Here is a 25,550-nt window from a genome sequence, read left to right as displayed (position 1 = left end):
GGGGTGAGAGAGAGGGGGGTGAGAGAGAGGGGGGTGAGAGAGAGGGGGGTGAGAGAGAGGGGGGGTGAGAGAGAGGGGGGTGAGAGAGAGGGGGGGTGAGAGAGAGGGGGGTGAGAGAGAGGGGGGGTGAGAGAGAGGGGGGTGAGAGAGAGGGGGGGTGAGAGAGAGGGGGGTGAGAGAGAGGGGGGTGAGGAGAGAGGGGGGTGAGAGAGAGGGGGGTGAGAGAGAGGGGGGTGAGAGAGAGGGGGGTGAGAGAGAGAGAGAGGTGAGAGAGATAGAGACAGGTGTGCGAGAGATAGAGAGAGAGAGAGACAGGTGTGCGAGAGAGAGAGTATGTGACAGGTGAGACAGAGGGGGAGAGAGAGAGAGAAGAGACAGAGACAGAGACAGAGACAGAGACAGAGACAGAGACAGAGACGGAGACGGAGACAGACGGAGACAGAGACAGAGACGGAGACAGAGACGGAGACAGAGACGGAGACGGAGACGGAGACGGAGACGGAGACCGAGACGGAGACGGAGACGGAGACAGAGAGGGAGACAGAGAGGGAGACAGAGAGGGAGACAGAGAGGGAGACAGAGAGGGAGACAGAGAGGGAGACAGAGAGGGAGAGGGAGAGGCAGAAACAGCGCACGAGCGAGCGAGAGGGAGGGGAGGATAAAGGACGCAGCAACTGAGACAAAAAACCATAAATTGAGATGAGGAAAAAATACCAAATAACCGTCCACCTGAGAATGAGCCATTGTGGAGATGACAGGGATTTAAAAAAAAAACAAAATTCAGTGAGTGACGAACAAGTTAGCAACAAAGCACAAGAGGGGAAACATTCACACAAAATTAGGCAGTGTCTGATTGGAATACAACACCTTAATCTTCCCAAAGTGTAGCTGTGTCTGGATTGTACACATCTGTTCTGTTCGCTCCATCCTCCGCGCTCCCTCATTACAAGTTTTAACCAACTAGAAGCGAGAGAAAACAGCTCAGTCACAAGAAAGTATCTTCCTCCCATCACCTACAGCATCGAGGGAAATAGGAGAACCCAGATGAACACCCAAAGCTGTCCCAACAACTTCTCAAATAGTGCAAAACTCAAACGGAAAATAGGCCAATAAGACAGGGTTAAAGGTCAGGGTCGGTTCAGCAGGACCCAAATTGCAGGATAAACAGAGAATGCTGGAGAAACTCAGCAAGTCTGGCAGCATCAGTATAGAGAAATCAAAGCTAGCGTTTCTGAGGGAGGGTCACCGGACATGAAACGTTAACTCTGATTTCTCATCGCAAATGCTGCCAGACCTGCTGAGCTTTTCCAGCAACATCTGTTTTTGCTTCTGGTTTAAACAGAACCCACAGTTCTTTGGATTTTTATTGAGTTTTTGTCAGAACTGATTTGAAATATGGACTCTGTTTTTCTCTCTACAGAAGCTGTTGAGCTTCTCCAGCATTCTTAGCATTTGTTTCTAATTTCCAGCAATGGCATCGTTTGCCTTTATCCAAGTTGCAAGTATCCCCAACATTCCAGCCCTGTAAGGTAGGAGACTGAGGTAAAATTGAAGTCATGTCTGGTGGATCTGACCTGGTAATGTTAGGAAGTAAATATGACAGGGAACTCATTTCAAGATTGTTATTTTTATACAAAAACAATGAGGAAAATGTGTGTTTGCAGTTTTACCCACAGTGGTTCTTGATTATGGCTGACCATTTTGGTGACAAGGCCTACAACCACTTCACATCCCCAGTTTGGGCTTCCTTCACCCTCCATTAGGGCCCCTGTCTGAATCCTCAGTTCTTTGGCTTACTTACTTCAACTTCCCCTGACAAGGAAGCAAAAGGTCTTTGTTTTGGACTGCTGTGCTCTGAGAAAGCCCCAGGATACTACACCACTGGAAGCGTGAGGAAGGAGGCCTACCCTTCAAACACTCATTGGATCTGCTATCCTGACAACAGCACAGGCACGAAGGGTTTGCAGAGAAAGTGGGCATGAGGAGTGTGGGATCAGTCATGATCCTATTGAATAATGCAGCAGGCTTGAGGGACCAAATGGCCTACTCCCGTTCCAGTTTCCTGATTCATCAAGATACTCGGGATAAGAGTATCATCTCCGAGACAACATTTTTGGCCTACCTGCAATATCCAGGAAAAGGCTGAAGGAGCTGCCTTCCTCAAAAAAAAAACCTCTCAGCTAAATGAGGGACCAACCACATCCATATGCGGTGACTGGAATGATGTGGAGGCCAAATTTGGCTAAGGAGGGTGCGGCTTCTATCCCTAAAAGGACATGCTCTTACGACAACCTAATAGCCATTGCCATCCTTTCTGAAAGCAGTTTTTAAATTTACAGATTTTTTAAAAAATTCAAATCCTCAAATTGCCCTTGTGGAATTTGAACTCAACAGTTTTCTGGATTAGGCGAAAGTGAGGACTGCAGATGCTGGAGATCAGAGTAGAGAGTGTGATGCTGGAAAAGCACAGCAAGTCAGGCAGCATCCGAGAAGCAGGAGAATCGATGTTTCGGGCAAAAGTCCTTCATCAGGAATGAGGCTGAGCGCTGAGGGGTTGTGAGGTAAACGGGAGGTGATGGGGCTGGTAGCTGAGAGTGCGATAGGTAAATGAAGGTGGGGCTAATGGTGATCGGTCAGACAGGAGAGTGGAGTGGATAGCTGGGAAGCAAGATGGACAGGTAGGACAGGTCATAAGGGTGGTGCCGAGTAGAGGGTTGGAACTGGGATAAGGTGGGGGGAGGGGAAATGAGGAAACTGGTGACATCTACATCGATGCCATGGGGTTGGAGTGTCCGGAGGTGAAAGATGAGGCGTTCTTCCTCCAGGCGTTGGGTGGTTAGGGGTTGGCGATGGAGGAGGCCCAGGACCTGCACGTCCTTGGCAGAGTGGGAGGGGGAGTTGAAGTGTTCGGCCACAGGGCAGTGGGGTTGGTTGGTGCAGGTGTCCCGGAGATGTTCTCTGGATTATTCTTTCGCTCACAGGACCGGTTTGCAGCAGGATCACCACCAGGGGGCAATCCATGCAAGCATAAATGTCTCCAACTCAGGGAAACTGAGCCAGCACTGCATCAGAGGGGACGAGGGAATTTCAGACTTCTCGCTCCCTCCCATATTTAGCCAATGACCACACCCAGTGACAGACAGTGACACTGTCCCCAGGCCCACCCCAATACTGAGGCAGTGCTCTTTCCCTTCACTCCACTCCCACTCACCAAGGGCCCCACCCTCTTTCTCATCTCCTTCTGCTCCAAAGGAAAATGTAAGGCAGAGACAGAGACAGAGAGAGAGATAGCAAAGGAAACAAAGCACAAAGAACACCCACTTTGATACAATACCTTCTACAATCTCAGTACTTTTCAAAAGGATAGTGAAAGGTAAAGTCATCATAATCCCACAGGACCATGGGGTTGGTCTCCCATTAGAGAGAGATGACTGATAGTGGTTTAACCAGAGGGTCAATTTGCCTCAAGTGAGAGCTAAGGTTGAGAAGGTGGAACCTTTATGGTAACCTCAGCAGGAATTGAACCCACACTGTTGGCGTCACTCCATACACCAAACCAGCTGTCCGACCAACCGAGCTGACATTTCAAAGCACAGTTAGTTGAATACAATGAAGTGCAGCCATTTTTGACACAATGGAATTGCAGGAGAAAGTGATGATTGCAGATGCTGGAGATCAGAGTTAAAGAGCGGAAAAGTACAGCCAGTCATACAGAGTCCGGGAAGTAGGAAAATCGATGTTTTGAGCACAAGCTCTCCACCAGGAATGAAGATGAAGGGCTTATGCCCGAAACATCGATTCTCCTGCTCCTCAGATGCTGCCTGACCGGCTGTACTTTTCCAGCACCACATTCTTCGACAACGGAAACGCAACCAATTTGGCTTTAGGATCTTACTGTGCACAAAGGAACAACAGTCAGCTAATATTGTTTGACACCCAACATGGTGGCTCAGTGGTTAGCACTGCTGCATCACAGCGTCAGGGACCTGGGTTCGATTCCCACCTTGGGCGACATTCTCCCTGTGTCTGCATGGGTTTCCTCTGGATGCTCCGGTTTCCTCCCACAATCCAAAGATGTGCAGGTTAGGTCAATTGGCCATGCTAAATTGCCCATAGTGTTCAGGGATGGGCAGGTTAGGTGTACTAGTCAGGGGGAAACGTAGGGGAATTGGTCTGGGTGGGTTACCCTTCAGAGGTTCGGTGTGGTCTTGCTGGGCCGAAGGGCCTGTTTCCACCCTGTAAGGATTCTAATTCTAATACATATTCAGACAATTCCATGCACTTCTTGAAAGTGTGCGGTGGCATCTTTCGCTCTCACTCGAGATGAAGGAGGAGACAATGACATAACACTTCTGTGGAAAGATGGCACATCTCACAGTGTCGCCCTCATGTGCAGGTGCCAGTGTCAGACTGGGATGAACAAAGTCAGAAGTCACATGATACCAGGTTATAGTCCAACAGGTTTATTTGAAACCACAAGCTTTTGGAGTGCTGCTCCTTTGTCCTGGTGAAGTAAGGAGAGGCACCCAGGCACAGAATTTATAATCAAGATGATCAGAAGATCCATACAATTGATGTGTGGGGTGTCCACAGGCTAAATAATAGGTCTCTGCAGGTGATCAAGAGTGTCAGACAGTGTGAGTAAAGTGTCAACAACTGAATCGCAAGCGAAGAGATGATTTATAGTCCCACTGATTGAGACAGAGAGATAATCACAAAAATAAACTCAGGTGTTGCTGGAGAGTACTCCTTTGGTGTTGCACTGAACAGGCACAAAGTTGCAAAGAGACACAAACAGAACATGGTTTGTGTTGCTTGTCTAAAACATGTATCTGATCGAGGAACGTGACTGTGGCGTCAGAACAATCAGCCTGGTTCAAACCCAAAGCAAACCTCCGGATGAATACAGAAGGAGAACTGATGAAGTGTTGCCCTTTCCTCATTTTGTGTTGCCCTTTCTGAGGAACATAAGAATAACCGGCAATTGAACTGCATGAATATATTAGGCCTGTACCTTACTGATGGCTTTCAACGCCCTGGTGGCTGCATCATACTCCACTCGATAACGATTGGTCTTTTGACAAATAGTCTGAAAGACAAAGAGGAGAGGATTAGTGAGAGAAAGACATTGAAGTCACATCGCACAGTCAATGCTGAGGACTGGTGTCAAACCACAATGGGAGCTCAAGTAGCAAAAACATTGGTCTCCAGGTTTGAAAGAGTCAAGACTCTGTTTTCATTCTCCCCAAGAACAATCATGGTTCGGTCTCCTTTGATGGCAATGTCCTCTTAAGGTCTGGTGAAGAGATGGAGAATGAAATAAAAAGAGTAACAATTAAAGATAGAGAGAAAGACTCAAGACCTTGCATGCATCGTCTTGAGAAACATCCCAAAATGCCTGACATCCACTGCACTATATTCAGGTACGTGGCCCAAATGGGGTGGCATGGTGGCTCAGTGGTTAGCACTGCTGCTTCATGGCACCAAGGTACCGGGATGATTCCACCCTTGGGTGACTGTGTAGAGTTTGTATGTTCTCCCAGTGTCTGTGCGCTGGTTTCTTCCCACAGCCCAAGGATGTGATGGCCTAAAGATGGTGCAGAGGAGATTCACCAGGATGTTGCCTGGGCTGGAGCAGTTCAGCTATGAAGAGAGATTCACTCGGCTAATATTGTTTTCCTCAGAGCCGAGAAGGCTGAGGTAGTCCAGATTGAGTTCTTCAAAAATATGACTAGCGTGGAAAGCGAAGATAGGAAGACACATTTCCTCTTTGTAGAGGGGTCAATAGTCCTCTTAGATTGAAGGTAAGGGGCAGGATGTTTAGAAGGGCTTTGAGGGAAATTATTTCAGAGATTTGGAGAGGATGGGAAGGATCTGGAACTCACTGCCTAAAAGAGCAGTAGGGTGGAAACTCTCATAGCATTCAAAAAGTATTGAGATGAACATCTGAAACACTACAGCATAGCAGGCTATGGGCCAAATGCTGGGAAATGGGGCTAGAATAGATGGGTGCTTGATGACCAGCATAGTCATGGTGAGCCAAAGAGTATCTTCCCATACTGTGAAGCCTCTGACTGTGTGACTCTGTTTCTGAATTTGTAACAGTGCCAGGTGTTCGGGAGACAGACCTACCCCTCCCTCCCCATCAAAGATTATGTGTAGAGAGGTCGGCCTTCAGTCACGTGATCAATCACAAGTCAGTGATGCGGCATACGAGCAAGAAACAAGTCACTCGGCCCTTCGAGTCCGCTGTACCATTGAACAGGATTGTGGCTGATCTGGTTTTAATCTCAATCCCAATCCAACTCAAATCAGACAGGGTGAGATAGGCAGGCAGAGAGGGCGAGAGATTTAGAAAGAGATAAAAGGGAGACAGACAGCAGGGAAACCTACATCCATGAGGAGTGGGAGTCGAGTCACCCTCTGCATAGGTAGAATCAGGAAGGAGATGATGGGTAGGCCTCCACACCTTGAATTGGTCTGAATCTGCTTCAGTGTTTCCTTGAAATGTGTGTTGGAATTGCTGCAAGAGGGAAAAATAGAGCATTAACCAACATTGATCAGTGAGGCCTACAGCAGATCTCACTGCTGACAGACTCACCGTCCCGACTGGTCAATTTTGAAGAATCACAAAGACCGCCCCAAATCGCCGTACTTACAGTAGCCTCTCGAGCGTTCGTTGCTGGTAGATTTCATTTGAGCAGTAGATGACATAGGCACCAAAACAGTTTGATGCATGGTGCTCCACAATGTCACTGATATCTTGGATAAGTGGGTGCTGCTGGAGCCTCATGTCAAGGTCTTCAAAAAATCTAAAGACAGAGAGAGTCAGTCTGACAGAGAACAGGGAATGTTGTGGTTTGTGGGATTTTCCAACCCTCAAATACAGATGAGCTTCCCGATCAGCAAGTCTCTACGCCCCCCCCCCCCCCCCCCGCCCCCCCTCCCCTGTAGACAGCATCAAATGAATTGCTGAGCTCTTGGCAGGGGGGGAAAAAAAGGGGGCTGGGCAATCCTACTCAGCAACCAGCTATACACCAACAACTTGCTTCTTCGGTGTAGGAAATCACCCCAAGGTACTGTCCAAAATGCAGAGAGAGTCAAGCTTGGTTAAAGAACTAAGCTTTATGGAGCATCGTTAAAAAGCGGAACACAGAGCAGTGGAGAGGTTATGAGAAATGAACTCAGGACCTTGGCAGCGAAAGGCATAGCCCTGAAGTTGGGGAACATATAAAAGAAAAGGGGGATGTAGAGATCTCCGAGAATTAGAGTCATAGAGTCTGAGATGTACAGCACGGAAACAGACTCTTTGGTCCAACTCATCCATGCCAAACCAGATATTCCACCCCAATTTAGTCCCATTTGCCAGCGCTTGGCCCATATCCTCCTAAACCCTTTCTATTCATGTACTTGTTGGTTGGACTGCAGGAGGTTATAGAGATTGGGAAAGGTCTGGTCATGGAGGAATTTGAACATTAAATGAATAGGGTTTTTTAGGACCAGAACCAACCTAGGTCAGTGCACATCATCGAACTGTCGAGAGCAATGCCATAGAGGATCTACTAGCACACAATTAGATAAAATCAGAGATAAGTACAAACTAATTCACAGGATTTCAGCTTTTGCCTCCAGTTCAGGGACCCTGTCAGTAATAGTTAGAATAAGCAAGCATGTACAAAAATGGAGGAAGTGCAGATACAGACAGACACACAGTTTCCCCAGAGAAACACTAAATCCCAATCACTCATACTGCTCTACACTTCATTCAGTTACTCAAAACAGCTGATGCTGGATCTGTTCCAGACACATCGCAAGCACCCCTGACACAGGAATCATCACAGCAACTACATCATCGCTTCCCTCCCCCCTCCGCTCCCACCCCCCCCACCTCCAAACACAACACACACACACACTTGTCTAAACGATGTTCTTGGGGAACACACACAGAAGTGTGCTTGTGGAGCCATTTACCATCAGGTCATTGCCCCTTTAATTAGAAATATGCTAATTTACCAACAGGTCCCTTTAACCAGAGTATGGTGGCTCAGTGGTTAGCACTGCTGCCTCACAGCGCCAGGGACCTGGGTTCAATTCCAGATTCGGGCAACTGTCTATGTGGAGTTTGCACATTCTCCCGTCTCTGCATGGGTTTTCTCCAGGTTTTCTGGTTTCCTCCCACAGTCCAAAGATGTGCAGGTTAGATGGACTGGCCAGGCCACATTGCCCATAGTGTTCAGGGATGTGCAAGTTAGGTGGATTAGCCATGGGAAATGCAGGATTACAAGGATAGAGTGGGTGGGTCAGTGTGGACTCCATGGGCCGAATGGCCTGTTTCCCCACTGTCGGGATTCTATGATTCTATTCAGATTAAAAGGCATGCACGTGATGTGACTCTAATTTAACTAATAAGCATGAAGGAGCTACAGCTATTAACATTCAACCGAAGCACTTGGAGTCTCTGCTTGTTATCTTCTTCGCTCCATCTGTTTTCAATATGTCTCAGCGACTGAACAGAAGTTTCAGAAAGTGACCTTTGTCCCCTCCAATAAAGAAACTGGATTCTGTTCCCTGCCCTTGTGGACTCAATAGTTAATATTTACCCCACGTGCAGCAATTCGATGTAATAATCTTGCCCTTGCACCCCAACACCTCTAAATTTAAACCGGTCTTTGGAATTAGTAAATGTCACAAAAACCACAGGGTAATGTCTTACAACTTTATCCACCAATCAACTTCAATATAAAGCCCCAGACACCAGGTGTGGCTCTACATCATATGGTGTTTGGTACAATCCCCACCTCAGGGAATTGAGCAAGACTTCCTGACTGTGACACTTTAGTGGGGTACAGAGGGAAGGGTGCACTGAGAGGGAGAAGGGTGCACTGCCTGAGGTGTCCTCTGTTTGAGCCATGGAAATGCTGGCTTTCGATGACCAAGACCACTTACTTTCACCTTGGTCTGTGCTACTGCAGCCCTGGTCTCATCCCAGCTGCTGCTCAAAACACCCATCCATGCGTTTGGTACCTTGAGACTCTGTAGGTGGTGATCTCCTACACTCCAAAAGCTGGAGCTCAGCCACTTTCCTGATACCCGTATCCTCAATCACGCCCGTGACCTTTCACCCACATTCTGGTAATGCCACATTTTAAAACACTCAAACTGGGGTTCAAATCCCTCCCAACTAACTCTAACTTTCTCTAGCCTAATAACACCACACGTTCCTCCACCTTCTTCATTCTAATCAACCAGAGGCAGCTGTGCTTTCATCTACAAAGGCCCTACGCTTTGGGATTCCCTTCCTAAACCTCTCAGACTTTCTACCTTGGTCCCTTCTTCATTAAGATGCTATTCCAAGCCGACCTAGTTGACCAAAATTTTGGTCACTAGAATCTTGGCGTGTGGTTTACTGTCTAAGTTTAGAATTCAGCAAAGGAGGTCAAAGAGAATGATTAACAAAGGGAATATGGAGCTGTGACAATGCTTCTGAGACTCTTTCATGATCAACTTTGGTGAAAGATGTGTCATTGTTGTTGTTAGAAGGAGTCACAAGACTGGGCAATGGGTGAGGACAGAACTGTGTCTGGCAAAGAGGCCCCTCCCCCATCAAGGACTGGAGCTTGTTCCTGGAGGAATAGAATTTAAAATTAAAACATTACATTCTTACTTTTATGCAAAATGGCAGTTAGACCACACTTGTGGGGTACTGAGCAAACCTTTCACAACCTCAAGACATCCCAAAGCATTTTACAACCATTGCAGCGCTTCATGTTTTGGAAGAGTTTGAGCAGGCGTCATTAAACATAACTACTGTATATGTAAAGGGATGATCAGCAAGACAATCTTCTAGAACCCACAACTTCAAGTTCCAGGTCCACGTGAATTGAAACCACTGTGAGACAGCACATGATCAGCATCTATTCTTAGGATAAAGGTATAGTTAACCCTTTATCCAAATGTTGTCACCAAAGTAAAATAGGATCTGACGATCAGCTTGGAATCCTTTCTCTAAAAGAGCACAGACTAATTGGGAACCTTCTTTGGGTCTATAAACATTTGACAATATTCCACAGGGTGGAAATAATGAAACCATTTCCACTTATACGTGAGTCCAGAACAAGATGACATAAATAAAAAGATAACCAGCAACAGATCAACCATTGTTTGTTTGAGAAGCAATTTCTTCACACAGATAGTGTCAATAAAGTGTGGCGCTGGAAAAAAAACAAGACAGTTGATGTTTTGTTATCCCCACAACGTTGACTTCGTCACCTCCTGATGCTGCTCGGTTTGCTGTGTTCTTCCAGCCTCCTGTTTGTCGACCTTGGATTCCAGCATCTGCAGGGTTTTTTTTTGCCTCTAACATGATGTAGTTGAAGCAAAGAGTATTGATGCATAGTTAAGGGAGAAAGGAGCAGAAGGATATAGAGAGGTTATTCAAGTTGGAAGAGGTTCTTGCGGAGCATATACACAGACACAGAGATGTCAGTCTGGGAGGATGGTGACTCTCACTGTCAGAGTCTCACACAAAGGAGGGCTGATGCATGACTGGGCAGCAGTTGATGGTACATTCAGATTGTTGAGCCAACCAACCTAAAGAACTCATGTAGGTAAAGCAAAAATTGTTCATTCCTGCCTGACATAAATAAAACAAGAAAGGATTAGATCTCTGAAACAGTCGTACATATTGGCCAAAACATAAAGCAGCAGATCTGATGTTTTGGGAGCAGTTTAGAATTCAGCAAAGGAGGTCAAAGGGAACGATTAACAAAGGGAATTTGAAGCATGAGAGTAAACTTGCAGAGATCATACAAACTGGTTGTAAAAGCTTCACTAGGTATGTGAAGAGAAAAAGATTAATGAAGACAAATGCAGGTCTGTTACAGTCGGAAACAGTGGGAGTTTTAATGGGGACAAAGGAATGGCTGAACAGTTAAATACATATTGTTGCTCTGCTCTCACAAAGGAGGTCTCATACAATTAATGGTAGGGCTCTGGGTAGTGCTGTAGAACAGAGAGACCCACGGATTCAGGTACGTAGTTCTTTGAAATTTGCATCACATTTCGATAGGATGGTTAGGCAGGCATTTAGCACGCTTGCCTTCATTACTCGGACCTTTGAGTACAGGAGTTGGGACGTCATGTTGAGTTTATACAGGACGTTGATGAGCCCTCTTCTGCAGTGCTGTGTGCAGTTCTTGTCACCCTGTTATAGGAAGGCTATTATTCAACTGGAGAAGGTTCAGAAAAGATTTATCAACCTGTTGGCAACAATGGAAGGCTTGGAGATATTAAAAGTAAGCTGGGACATTCCACTGGAGCATAGACGATTGAGGGGTGACCTTAAATGAGGTTAATAAAATCATGAGCGCTGCAGATAAGGTGAATGACAAGCATTTTTCCCTAGGGTGGGGAGTTCAAAACTAGGGGCATATTTTTAAGGTGAGAGGAGAAAGATTTGAGAAGGACAGGAGGATGTATAAAAGGGGAATTATGCTTGACAAATCTCATGGAACTTTTTAAGGATGTAACTAAAACCAGATAATAGATGTGGTTTACTTGGACTTTCAGAAGGCTTTCGATAAGTTCCTACATAAGAGATTAGCATGTATAATTAAAACACACGGCACGGAGGCTAACGGACTGACGTGGACAGAGAACTGACGGCAGAGAAGAAGCAAAGAGTAGGAATAAACAGGTCTTTTACCAAGTGGAAGGCAGTGACTAGTAGGTACCACAGTGATCGCTGCTGGATGCCAGCTATTCACAGCATCTGTTAATGATTTAACGTGGGAACTAAATATAATATTGCGGTCGACACAAAGCTGGAGGGGAGGGTGAGCTGTGAGCAGGATGCAGAGATGCTTCAGATTTTGACAAGTTGAGTGAGTGGGCAAATGCAGTACAACGTGGATAAATGAGAGGTTACCCAGTTTGGTGACAAAACACGAAGGCAGTTTATCACCTGAATGGCGGTGGGTTGAGAAAGTGGGTGATGTAACAAGACCCAAGTACCCTTCTATACCAGTTGCTGAAAGTAAGCATGTAGGTATAGCAGGCAGTGAAGGCGGCAAATGGTATGTAAGCCTTCATAACGAGAGTATGAGGACAGGAGCAGAGATGTCTTGCTGCAGTTGTACAGGGCTTGGTGAGACCTCACCTGAAGTAGTGAGGACAGTATCTGAATAAGCATGTTCTGGCCATGAAGGGAGTGTAACCAAAGATGTACCAGGCTGATTCCTGGAACGGAGGGACTGAAGTATGAAGAGGGATTGGAACAGTTTGGAATATATTCAATGAGTTTAAAAGAATGATGGGGCCCTCATAGAGATCTATAAAGTCCTAACAAGCCTCGACAAGATAAATGATGCTCCCAAAGACCAGAAAGTTCAGAACCGGGGTCACAGTCTAAGGATACAGCCATTTAGGACCGAGATGAGGAGGTTTCATCATCCAGAGAGTGGGGAGCCTGAATTCTTTGCCATAGAAAGTGGCAGAGGATAAAATATTGAATGTTTTCATAAAGGAAAAAGAGAGAGTGTTGAGGGCTAAAGAAATGAAAAGATATGGGAAGGAAGTGGGAACAGGGACTAGACTTGGATAATCAGCCACGATCACACTGAGTGGTGGAGTAGGCTCAGAGGGCTGAATGGCCTATTCCTGCTCCTATTTTCGAAGAGTCAGTGGGCTCAGGGAATGAGAACAGACGCCTCAGCACATGCACAGGCAACACTAATGCCAAGCGAAACCACTTTACTGAAACCGGGCTTGTCAGCTTTCCAGAATTCAGTTCCTGCTCCAGGCCATCCACGTGATGGGATCCTGGGAAGTTTCCTGCAGAATCCAGCTGCATTACTTGTCTGCAGGTGAGAGTGGCAATGGCCATGAACACACATAACTAGTTGCATGGACGAGTTGGCAAACTTAAATCTCACCCCGACCCCACAGTCGACTCCTTTGCTCAATGTTACAGCGAAAGGCCTGGTCAGTCTATTAGAAGCGTGGAGGATAAGAACACCTTCTTGCACAGAAAGTAACCTGAGAACATTCAAGTCTCAGCCTGTCTTTGTATCACTGGAGTCAGCCGCATGAAAAGCAGTTTGGGTGGTACAGCCGTTCCAACTTGCCTGCTTCAGCTCCGGGCAAATACAATAAATCTTTCACCAACATCCTGACACGCTGTTACGCAGCCCTGGACTAATAATTACAACCTGCATTTGTATAGCATCTTTCATACAGCGAAATGTTCCAAGCCATCGCATGGGACTGTGACACACCAAAATATGACACCTAGCCACACAAGATGTCAGAGGCCAAAAACTTGGTAAAAAGAGTTCTAAAGTATGTCTTAAAAAGAGATGAGTGAGGTAGAAAGGTTTAAAGAAGGAACTCCAGAGTTGAGGGCACACAGTCAGTCAGGAAAAGAAGTACCACTCAAATTCCAACTATGAACGAAACTCTCAGACACACACCTGACCTTTGTGTTACTCAGGTGAAATCTTCTCTCAACTGACCATGCTCCTTAATGATTCTCTCCTCTAGCAGCTTCCCCTCTACCTTAATCACACACACACACACACACAAACCTACCTCTTACTGGCCTCTTGAACATCACAAATGTTGGAGAAGAGATGATGGCGCTCAGTGCTGGTCATGGTCATCTGTAGTTCCTTGGAGTTCTTGAACATGTCTATTAGGACTGTCAGACTGTGCTGATAGGAGTGCTCGGACACAATGATCTCAAAGATGGCCTTTCACAAGAATAATAATAAACAGGACATTTCATTTTCCATTCAGTAATTTGCCAAATATCAAAGGACATGGACCTTCCAAAATACCTGTATAAGCCTGGAAGGAGAGTGCCCAGCAGATACTGAACTCCTGACCAGAGCTCATTCATATATTACCCAGTAGGGTTTTACTTTATTCTGGTTTTCTTCCATTTTCATCATTTGTTGCCCTTGAACTGAGGGCTTTGCTAGGGCCATGTCAGAGAACAGTGAAGATTCAACCACTTTGCTGTGAATCTGCAGTTATATTCAGGAGGTAAAAACAATGACTGCAGATGCTGGAAATCAGATTCTGGATTAGTGGCGCTGGAAGAGCACAGCAGTTCAGGCAGCATCCAAGTAGCTTCGAAATCGACGTTTCGGGCAAAAGCCCTTCATCAGGAATAAAGGCAGAGAGCCTGAAGCGTGGAGAGATAAGCTAGAGGAGGGTGGGGGTTGGGAGAAAGTAGCATAGAGTACAATGGGTGAGTGGGGGAGGGGATGAAGGTGATAGGTCAAGGAGGAGAGGGTGGAGTGGATAGGTGGAAAAGGAGATAGTCAGGTAGGACAAGTTATGAGGACAGTTACTGAGCTGGAAGTTTAGAACTAGGGTGAGGTGGGGGAAGGGGAAATGAGGAAACTGTTGAAGTCCACATTGATGCCCTGGGGTTGAAGTGTTCCGAGGCGGAAGATGAGGCGCTCTTCCTCCAGGCGTCTGGTGGTGAGGGAGCGGCGGTGAAGGAGGCCCAGGACCTCCATGTCCTCGGCAGAGTGGGAGGGGGAGTTGAAATGTCGGGCCACGGGGCGGTGTGGTTGATTGGTGCAGAATCAACCACACCGCCCCATGGCCCAACATTTCAACTCCCCCTCCCACTCTGCCGAGGACATGGAGGTCCTGGGCCTCCTTCACCGCCGCTCCCTCACCACCAGACGCCTGGAGGAAGAGCGCCTCATCTTCCGCCTCGGAACACTTCAACCCCAGGGCATCAATGTGGACTTCAACAGTTTCCTCATTTCCCCTTCCCCCACCTCACCCTAGTTCTAAACTTCCAGCTCAGTAACTGTCCTCATAACTTGTCCAGACTTGTCCTACCTGCCTATCTTCTTTTCCACCTATCCACTCCACCCTCTCCTCCTTCTCCTATCACCTTCATCCCCTCCCCCACTCACCCATTGTACTCTATGCTACTTTCTCCCCACCCCCACCCTCCTCTAGCTTATCTCTCCAAGCTTCAGGCTCACTGCCTTTATTGCTGATGAAGGGCTTTTGCCCGAAACGTTGATTTCGCTGCTCGCTGGATGCTGCCTGAACTGCTGTGCTCTTCCAGCACCACTAATCCAGAATGCAGTTATATTGAGGCCAGTTTGAATAAAGATGGCAGATTATCTTCCCTAAAGGACACTAGTTAAGCAGATGTGTTTTGAAAACAATTGCTGAGACTACTTTCAATTCTAGGTTTACTCACTGGTCACTGTGGGATTTGAATCCACTAGCTTGAGTATCTGGATTAACAGTCTGGTTACAGGACAATAGCATGCCTGTATCTCAATCTCTGTCAATCTCTATTTCAGGCACTCAGTGACAGCATCAAATGCTCAAAAGTGCAGAGTTTCACTCCCTCAATTCTCCCCTAACTTCAACTACGTATCTTGAGAGGGTTAAAACTGAAATGCTACATCGATCAGAATTTCTGAACTAAGTGCATTAATGGCATGCATTTAAAATGAGAGGGAGAAAGTGGCAAGTTCTGTTTTTTTTAACACAGAGTGTGGTAGGAGTCTAGAACACACAGCCAGGGGCGCTGGTGGTTGGGCAGATACAATCGGGGGATTTAAGAGACCTTTAGATAAGCATGTGAATATGCAAGGAATGGAGGGATACAGACCAAGGTCAGGCAGAAGGGATTGGTGTCATTTGGTGTCATGTTCAGGACAATATCGTGGGCTGAAGGGCCTGTTCCTGTGTTGTATTGTTCTATGTTCTAAGTGACATTCTTGTCTTGAGAGAGAGAGAAGCCTGAGGGATGGTCAGGTCTCTGAAGTAAAGGTGTAGATAACACCATTCCATTTGTGTGAAATTCAAAACTAGAGTGAGACATTTAAAATTCCAACTGGGAATTCAGAGAAATCTTCCTTCCCCTGAAAATAGTATGAACGTGGAACATGTAACTGGAGCCGACAGCTGAAGTCTGACACTGCGGCTCAAGGTCCTTCACACAGCTCATCACTGACAGACCAAACTAGGACATTCCAGCTCCCAAACCCAGACAGTGAAGCTGTCCCTACCACCTGCAAACAACAGGCCTTTCAAATCAAATCATGGCAACAGCAAAGTACCGTGTAAATGGTCATGATCAGCTCCTCTATTCCCCAGACTTAGCAGCATCCTGCACTCGGTACTTTACCCTGAACACCACCCACACCGGGGGGGGGCTGACCCTTCACCCTGGACAATTCCTGCACCGGGTACCTGACCCTTCACCCTGAACACCACCCACACCTGGGGGGGCTGACCCTTCATCCTGGACAACTCCTGCACCGGGAACCTGACCCTTCACCCTGGACACCTCCTGCACCTGGGGTCTAACCCTTCAGCCTGGACACCACCTGCCACCTGCACCGGGTAATTGACCTTTCACCCTGGACACCTCCTGCACCTGGGGGGGGGGGGGTCTGACCCTTCACCCTGGACACCTCCTGCACCTGGGGGGGGGGGGGTCTGACCCTTCACCCTGGACACCTCCTGCACCTGGGGGGGGGGGGGTCTGACCCTTCACCCTGGACACCTCCTGCACCTGGGGGGGGGGGGGTCTGACCCTTCACCCTGGACACCTCCTGCACTGGGGGGTCTGACCCTTCACCCTGGACACCACCTGCACTGGGGGGTCTGACCCTTCACCCTGGACACCACCTGCACTGGGGGGTCTGACCCTTCACCCTGGACACCACCTGCACTGGGGGGTCTGACCCTTCACCCTGGACACCACCTGCACTGGGGGGTCTGACCCTTCACCCTGGACACCACCTGCACTGGGGGGTCTGACCCTTCACCCTGGACACCACCTGCACTGGGGGGTCTGACCCTTCACCCTGGACACCACCTGCACTGGGGGGTCTGACCCTTCACCCTGGACACCACCTGCACTGGGGGGTCTGACCCTTCACCCTGGACACCACCTGCACTGGGGGGTCTGACCCTTCACCCTGGACACCACCTGCACTGGGGGGTCTGACCCTTCACCCTGGACACCACCTGCACTGGGGGGTCTGACCCTTCACCCTGGACACCACCTGCACTGGGGGGTCTGACCCTTCACCCTGGACACCACCTGCACTGGGGGGTCTGACCCTTCACCCTGGACACCACCTGCACTGGGGGGTCTGACCCTTCACCCTGGACACCACCTGCACTGGGGGGTCTGACCCTTCACCCTGGACACCACCTGCACTGGGGGGTCTGACCCTTCACCCTGGACACCACCTGCACTGGGGGGTCTGACCCTTCACCCTGGACACCACCTGCACTGGGGGGTCTGACCCTTCACCCTGGACACCACCTGCACTGGGGGGTCTGACCCTTCACCCTGGACACCACCTGCACTGGGGGGTCTGACCCTTCACCCTGGACACCACCTGCACTGGGGGGTCTGACCCTTCACCCTGGACACCACCTGCACTGGGGGGTCTGACCCTTCACCCTGGACACCACCTGCACTGGGGGGTCTGACCCTTCACCCTGGACACCACCTGCACTGGGGGGTCTGACCCTTCACCCTGGACACCACCTGCACTGGGGGGTCTGACCCTTCACCCTGGACACCACCTGCACTGGGGGGTCTGACCCTTCACCCTGGACACCACCTGCACTGGGGGGTCTGACCCTTCACCCTGGACACCACCTGCACTGGGGGGGTCTGACCCTTCACCCTGGACACCACCTGCACTGGGGGGTCTGACCCTTCACCCTGGACACCACCTGCACTGGGGGGTCTGACCCTTCACCCTGGACACCACCTGCACTGGGGGGTCTGACCCTTCACCCTGGACACCACCTGCACTGGGGGGTCTGACCCTTCACCCTGGACACCACCTGCACTGGGGGGTCTGACCCTTCACCCTGGACACCACCTGCACTGGGGGGTCTGACCCTTCACCCTGGACACCACCTGCACTGGGGGGTCTGACCCTTCACCCTGGACACCACCTGCACTGGGGGGTCTGACCCTTCACCCTGGACACCACCTGCACTGGGGGGTCTGACCCTTCACCCTGGACACCACCTGCACTGGGGGGTCTGACCCTTCACCCTGGACACCACCTGCACTGGGGGGTCTGACCCTTCACCCTGGACACCACCTGCACTGGGGGGTCTGACCCTTCACCCTGGACACCACCTGCACTGGGGGGTCTGACCCTTCACCCTGGACACCACCTGCACTGGGGGGTCTGACCCTTCACCCTGGACACCACCTGCACTGGGGGGTCTGACCCTTCACCCTGGACACCACCTGCACTGGGGGGTCTGACCCTTCACCCTGGACACCACCTGCACTGGGGGGTCTGACCCTTCACCCTGGACACCACCTGCACTGGGGGGTCTGACCCTTCACCCTGGACACCACCTGCACTGGGGGGTCTGACCCTTCACCCTGGACACCACCTGCACTGGGGGGTCTGACCCTTCACCCTGGACACCACCTGCACTGGGGGGTCTGACCCTTCACCCTGGACACCACCTGCACTGGGGGGTCTGACCCTTCACCCTGGACACCACCTGCACTGGGGGGTCTGACCCTTCACCCTGGACACCACCTGCACTGGGGGGTCTGACCCTTCACCCTGGACACCACCTGCACTGGGGGGTCTGACCCTTCACCCTGGACACCACCTGCACTGGGGGGTCTGACCCTTCACCCTGGACACCACCTGCACTGGGGGGTCTGACCCTTCACCCTGGACACCACCTGCACTGGGGGGTCTGACCCTTCACCCTGGACACCACCTGCACTGGGGGGTCTGACCCTTCACCCTGGACACCACCTGCACTGGGGGGTCTGACCCTTCACCCTGGACACCACCTGCACTGGGGGGTCTGACCCTTCACCCTGGACACCACCTGCACTGGGGGGTCTGACCCTTCACCCTGGACACCACCTGCACTGGGGGGTCTGACCCTTCACCCTGGACACCACCTGCACTGGGGGGTCTGACCCTTCACCCTGGACACCACCTGCACTGGGGGGTCTGACCCTTCACCCTGGACACCACCTGCACTGGGGGGTCTGACCCTTCACCCTGGACACCACCTGCACTGGGGGGTCTGACCCTTCACCCTGGACACCACCTGCACTGGGGGGTCTGACCCTTCACCCTGGACACCACCTGCACTGGGGGGTCTGACCCTTCACCCTGGACACCACCTGCACTGGGGGGTCTGACCCTTCACCCTGGACACCACCTGCACTGGGGGGTCTGACCCTTCACCCTGGACACCACCTGCACTGGGGGGTCTGACCCTTCACCCTGGACACCACCTGCACTGGGGGGTCTGACCCTTCACCCTGGACACCACCTGCACTGGGGGGTCTGACCCTTCACCCTGGACACCACCTGCACTGGGGGGTCTGACCCTTCACCCTGGACACCACCTGCACTGGGGGGTCTGACCCTTCACCCTGGACACCACCTGCACTGGGGGGTCTGACCCTTCACCCTGGACACCACCTGCACTGGGGGGTCTGACCCTTCACCCTGGACACCACCTGCACTGGGGGGTCTGACCCTTCACCCTGGACACCACCTGCACTGGGGGGTCTGACCCTTCACCCTGGACACCACCTGCACTGGGGGGTCTGACCCTTCACCCTGGACACCACCTGCACTGGGGGGTCTGACCCTTCACCCTGGACACCACCTGCACTGGGGGGTCTGACCCTTCACCCTGGACACCACCTGCACTGGGGGGTCTGACCCTTCACCCTGGACACCACCTGCACTGGGGGGTCTGACCCTTCACCCTGGACACCACCTGCACTGGGGGGTCTGACCCTTCACCCTGGACACCACCTGCACTGGGGGGTCTGACCCTTCACCCTGGACACCACCTGCACTGGGGGGTCTGACCCTTCACCCTGGACACCACCTGCACTGGGGGGTCTGACCCTTCACCCTGGACACCACCTGCACTGGGGGGTCTGACCCTTCACCCTGGACACCACCTGCACTGGGGGGTCTGACCCTTCACCCTGGACACCACCTGCACTGGGGGGTCTGACCCTTCACCCTGGACACCACCTGCACTGGGGGGTCTGACCCTTCACCCTGGACACCACCTGCACTGGGGGGTCTGACCCTTCACCCTGGACACCACCTGCACTGGGGGGTCTGACCCTTCACCCTGGACACCACCTGCACTGGGGGGTCTGACCCTTCACCCTGGACACCACCTGCACTGGGGGGTCTGACCCTTCACCCTGGACACCACCTGCACTGGGGGGTCTGACCCTTCACCCTGGACACCACCTGCACTGGGGGGTCTGACCCTTCACCCTGGACACCACCTGCACTGGGGGGTCTGACCCTTCACCCTGGACACCACCTGCACTGGGGGGTCTGACCCTTCACCCTGGACACCACCTGCACTGGGGGGTCTGACCCTTCACCCTGGACACCACCTGCACTGGGGGGTCTGACCCTTCACCCTGGACACCACCTGCACTGGGGGGTCTGACCCTTCACCCTGGACACCACCTGCACTGGGGGGTCTGACCCTTCACCCTGGACACCACCTGCACTGGGGGGTCTGACCCTTCACCCTGGACACCACCTGCACTGGGGGGTCTGACCCTTCACCCTGGACACCACCTGCACTGGGGGGTCTGACCCTTCACCCTGGACACCACCTGCACTGGGGGGTCTGACCCTTCACCCTGGACACCACCTGCACTGGGGGGTCTGACCCTTCACCCTGGACACCACCTGCACTGGGGGGTCTGACCCTTCACCCTGGACACCACCTGCACTGGGGGGTCTGACCCTTCACCCTGGACACCACCTGCACTGGGGGGTCTGACCCTTCACCCTGGACACCACCTGCACTGGGGGGTCTGACCCTTCACCCTGGACACCACCTGCACTGGGGGGTCTGACCCTTCACCCTGGACACCACCTGCACTGGGGGGTCTGACCCTTCACCCTGGACACCACCTGCACTGGGGGGTCTGACCCTTCACCCTGGACACCACCTGCACTGGGGGGTCTGACCCTTCACCCTGGACACCACCTGCACTGGGGGGTCTGACCCTTCACCCTGGACACCACCTGCACTGGGGGGTCTGACCCTTCACCCTGGACACCACCTGCACTGGGGGGTCTGACCCTTCACCCTGGACACCACCTGCACTGGGGGGTCTGACCCTTCACCCTGGACACCACCTGCACTGGGGGGTCTGACCCTTCACCCTGGACACCACCTGCACTGGGGGGTCTGACCCTTCACCCTGGACACCACCTGCACTGGGGGGTCTGACCCTTCACCCTGGACACCACCTGCACTGGGGGGTCTGACCCTTCACCCTGGACACCACCTGCACTGGGGGGTCTGACCCTTCACCCTGGACACCACCTGCACTGGGGGGTCTGACCCTTCACCCTGGACACCACCTGCACTGGGGGGTCTGACCCTTCACCCTGGACACCACCTGCACTGGGGGGTCTGACCCTTCACCCTGGACACCACCTGCACTGGGGGGTCTGACCCTTCACCCTGGACACCACCTGCACTGGGGGGTCTGACCCTTCACCCTGGACACCACCTGCACTGGGGGGTCTGACCCTTCACCCTGGACACCACCTGCACTGGGGGGTCTGACCCTTCACCCTGGACACCACCTGCACTGGGGGGTCTGACCCTTCACCCTGGACACCACCTGCACTGGGGGGTCTGACCCTTCACCCTGGACACCACCTGCACTGGGGGGTCTGACCCTTCACCCTGGACACCACCTGCACTGGGGGGTCTGACCCTTCACCCTGGACACCACCTGCACTGGGGGGTCTGACCCTTCACCCTGGACACCACCTGCACTGGGGGGTCTGACCCTTCACCCTGGACACCACCTGCACTGGGGGGTCTGACCCTTCACCCTGGACACCACCTGCACTGGGGGGTCTGACCCTTCACCCTGGACACCACCTGCACTGGGGGGTCTGACCCTTCACCCTGGACACCACCTGCACTGGGGGGTCTGACCCTTCACCCTGGACACCACCTGCACTGGGGGGTCTGACCCTTCACCCTGGACACCACCTGCACTGGGGGGTCTGACCCTTCACCCTGGACACCACCTGCACTGGGGGGTCTGACCCTTCACCCTGGACACCACCTGCACTGGGGGGTCTGACCCTTCACCCTGGACACCACCTGCACTGGGGGGTCTGACCCTTCACCCTGGACACCACCTGCACTGGGGGGTCTGACCCTTCACCCTGGACACCACCTGCACTGGGGGGTCTGACCCTTCACCCTGGACACCACCTGCACTGGGGGGTCTGACCCTTCACCCTGGACACCACCTGCACTGGGGGGTCTGACCCTTCACCCTGGACACCACCTGCACTGGGGGGTCTGACCCTTCACCCTGGACACCACCTGCACTGGGGGGTCTGACCCTTTAGTCTACATTTTCAGCAACAAAACATCACATAAGGTTCTGACATTTGGCTCCTTTCATGCTCCAGTCAGTTTTCTGCAATCTCATCCTGGACTTGCAGCATTCCTTGAACACATCCCAGTGAGGACTAGGTCTGTACCTCTTGCCTCTTGCGTTCCTCAGCCGGCAGTGTCTCCAGAATCCCTTGCTCTAGAACCTGAAACAAGAAGATGGAACGGGCGTCAGGAATATTACTTGTGCCCAAAGGATTAAAGACCCAAATAAAGAAATCTGTAATTATATTCTGTCCCTAATAACATCAGGAACCTTTCAAAGTGTCTTACATCCAATTAATTACTTTTCAAGATATTTAAACCTAAGGCCAATCTACTAATTTTAAGATCTGAGCAGGAAAACGGAACTTGAAGCAACATGCCACTTAGTCAGAGTGAACGCATTGATAGTGTGCTTGATTCCAGTTCCTCTTGGACATGTCTAACTACTTGCAGAGATTGTAAGTTGAACTAACAATACAAATTGCAGCAACCATGCACAAACAATCCCTCACACGCGCTCACCTGTGGTAACTGGCTCCATGTCATCTGTGCCGGTCGGTAATTCTGAACCACAATCTTGTCGTCCGGTTCTGTAGATTCCAAGTGCCTGGTGTCATCCAGTAAATCATCGTCTGACTCTGGAACACTGTCCAGGCCCCTCTCCCGTACCTCCTGGTATAGCCTGGGATCTGAAGACAGGAGCTTACTCAGGAATGAACTGACCGTCTCACACAGGTTACTCATTCCTCCCCCAGCAGTCTGGCTATCACTCGGCCTCTCTAACCCCTCCCTCTGCCAGAGGGAGAAACGTCGGAACACTCCCAAGATAGGACTCTCTGCCGGCTGACCAGGATCCATCTCTTCTCCACAGATATCTGATTAACTGCTTCAAATAAAGTCTCTCACTTTAACCCTGCACTGCTGGTCTCGGTTCCTCACTCTAGTTCGGACCTGCACCTTGGGGCTCTGTGCGAGTGGGGAATGTGACAGGTTTGCTCGAGGGACCTGAAGTATTCCGAATTACAAATCAGCCCATTAAAAACCTCTCACTGCATTGGAGAAGAGACTGTCCGTAAACAAATCGCAGAGCCTCCGGTGAGCTCATCACTCCTGACATTTGTCCCAGAAACATTCCAGTTTAGCATCTCCACATTCGATACTGTAAACTAAAGCCCCTGTCTCCCAAAGATGCCCAACTTTCCCTGGAATACAGGGTCACCCTCCTCTCCTGAAGGTGCTGACTCTCCCTGGGGTACGGGGTACCCCTCTTCTCATTAAGTTGCTCCCTCCCTTACTGGACATAGCAGTCTCTCCCACATCCACCTCGACCATTAAATGCCCATTTTGGTTTCTTGGTCAAACCTGATATTTGAAATACATGTAAAGTCCACTGTTATATTCAAAACCCACCTATTACAGAGCGAGTCACACAGGTAGTGTTCATCTTTTCAGGACTTTCTGTCCACAGTTTCCTCTTGGAGATCTGTTATTTATATGGCCAGGTGCTGAGAGCCGAGGCATTGAGCAGCAGATCCCAGGGTCAGCAGGGGCACAGCCTAAACCAGCTGGACTACCAGAACGGCAGCACTAATGACAAACCACTCCCTCCACAGGTTCCTGACTGACTTTCTCTCCAGTCATCACTTTGGACCCATCAATGATAAGGACGCTAATACTGGGGTATGTTTTGCTGAACAATAACATGATTACAGGGCTGGTGATGTTGCTATCTTACCATCCAGTCACGGTACCTGTCATATCACTGCTCGAGACCCCATCAACAGAAGACTGCAACAAAGGATCAGGCCATCCATAAACAATGCAAAGATCATTTAACTTGCGCAGCCCCCATAAGATGCATGTTTGAAAGCAATTCCCATCAATTCAATTCAAATCCTGTGATTTTCTTGCTGCCCCACTCTCGACTCTTAGCCGCCCCATTCCTAACTCCACATTGCCTGCTTCTCACTCGTTGTCCCTGCTCCTTTTGCGGTTTACCACTTTCTAGTTCCCACACTCGGCAACACATTAACCAATGAAAGCCAAACTAAAGGTCAGCCTCACAAACCTCAGGAGCCAGTCAGAGAGATGTAAGCTAACTTGCCTGCAGGATAGACTGGAATTTCACCCATCACTGAATTCAAACACATTCCTCATGTGTGTACCATTTTCATCAATTAACATTCCAAAACCAAAACTTAGAGGATGCTCTTGCCACATCTTATGGAATATCCATTCACTAGAATTTACTCCTTTCTTTTCTATTCAGTCGTTATTGAGTAGGGACACCACTGGCTGGGCCATCATGCATTGCCCACCCCTAAATGCCCTTGAAAAGGTGGTGGCGAGCTGCCAGGGGTTGGGCGTGGGTGAAAGAGAAGGATGTTCTTTGCAAACCCGTCCCCACGTGCAACAATCCAGGCATGAAGACAAGGTTCAAACTCCCTGCTTGACCACGAGGAAGCTCAGCACGGAGTTCTCTCCAGGACCCTGGCCGACTTTTCTTGCTCAAAACCAGGCCGACTGACTGTATCCTCTCATTGCTGAACACTTCAGAGGAAGAACAGACGACAGGCAAGCCCAAAGCTTTAATCATTTACCAAGTCTCCAACATCCATAAGCTTCCCAAAATCATACTCCTCCCCTTCCCTTCCCCGGTCAAACGGACTTCCAAATTGCTTCGATCACATCCGCCCACATTCCATCCTCACCCGTGCCTTGCTCTTACCATCCTTAAAGGAACTTCGATTTCTGGGTCCTTTCTTTCTTCCTAATGTCCGCTAGAGGAAGGAGATCAAATATTAAATTTATAAAGTCAAACAAAGAAGAAAAGGCAACCACAAGAGTCCCTAATCCTCCAGGGTGAAAGGTCATTCAGTGAAATAAATGTCTCCTTCGCTGCCATTATATTACAATTATGAGCAACCTGTGTGGATGTGATCTGACCCATGTCTATCAACATCACATCCTGAAGTGGGAGTTGAATCCAGACCTTCTGGTCCAGAGCTAAGGGCATGACCACTGCACCCAAGACGCTATGCTTCTATGTTTAATTTTAATGATACCAATAATTGATT

The 25,550-nt window shown here is 51.3% G+C and overlaps 1 protein-coding gene across 4 annotated transcripts in view; it reads right to left on the bottom strand.

Annotated features, from left to right (window-relative positions):
• arhgef16 (Rho guanine nucleotide exchange factor (GEF) 16) overlaps positions 1–25,550 on the bottom strand; it is a 46,320-nt gene that overhangs the window by 7,695 nt on the left and 13,075 nt on the right. For all 4 annotated transcript variants that reach the window (XM_072586261.1, XM_072586264.1, XM_072586263.1 and 1 more), the window contains exons 3-10: positions 25,202–25,253; positions 22,996–23,162; positions 22,578–22,634; positions 13,588–13,748; positions 6,660–6,812; positions 6,394–6,523; positions 5,015–5,089; positions 868–960 (exon numbers count right to left, since the gene is read on the bottom strand). In XM_072586261.1, coding sequence (XP_072442362.1) covers positions 868–960; positions 5,015–5,089; positions 6,394–6,523; positions 6,660–6,812; positions 13,588–13,748; positions 22,578–22,634; positions 22,996–23,162; positions 25,202–25,253 — 888 coding nt within the window. The remainder of the gene's footprint in view (positions 1–867; positions 961–5,014; positions 5,090–6,393; positions 6,524–6,659; positions 6,813–13,587; positions 13,749–22,577; positions 22,635–22,995; positions 23,163–25,201; positions 25,254–25,550) is intronic.

The sequence above is a fragment of the Chiloscyllium punctatum genome, chromosome 16 (genome assembly GCF_047496795.1).
Source record: "Chiloscyllium punctatum isolate Juve2018m chromosome 16, sChiPun1.3, whole genome shotgun sequence".
In the NCBI taxonomy this organism is placed as follows: domain Eukaryota; kingdom Metazoa; phylum Chordata; class Chondrichthyes; order Orectolobiformes; family Hemiscylliidae; genus Chiloscyllium; species Chiloscyllium punctatum.
Note: the sequence above shows the minus strand (reverse complement) of the source record. Positions and strands in the feature narration are given on the sequence as shown.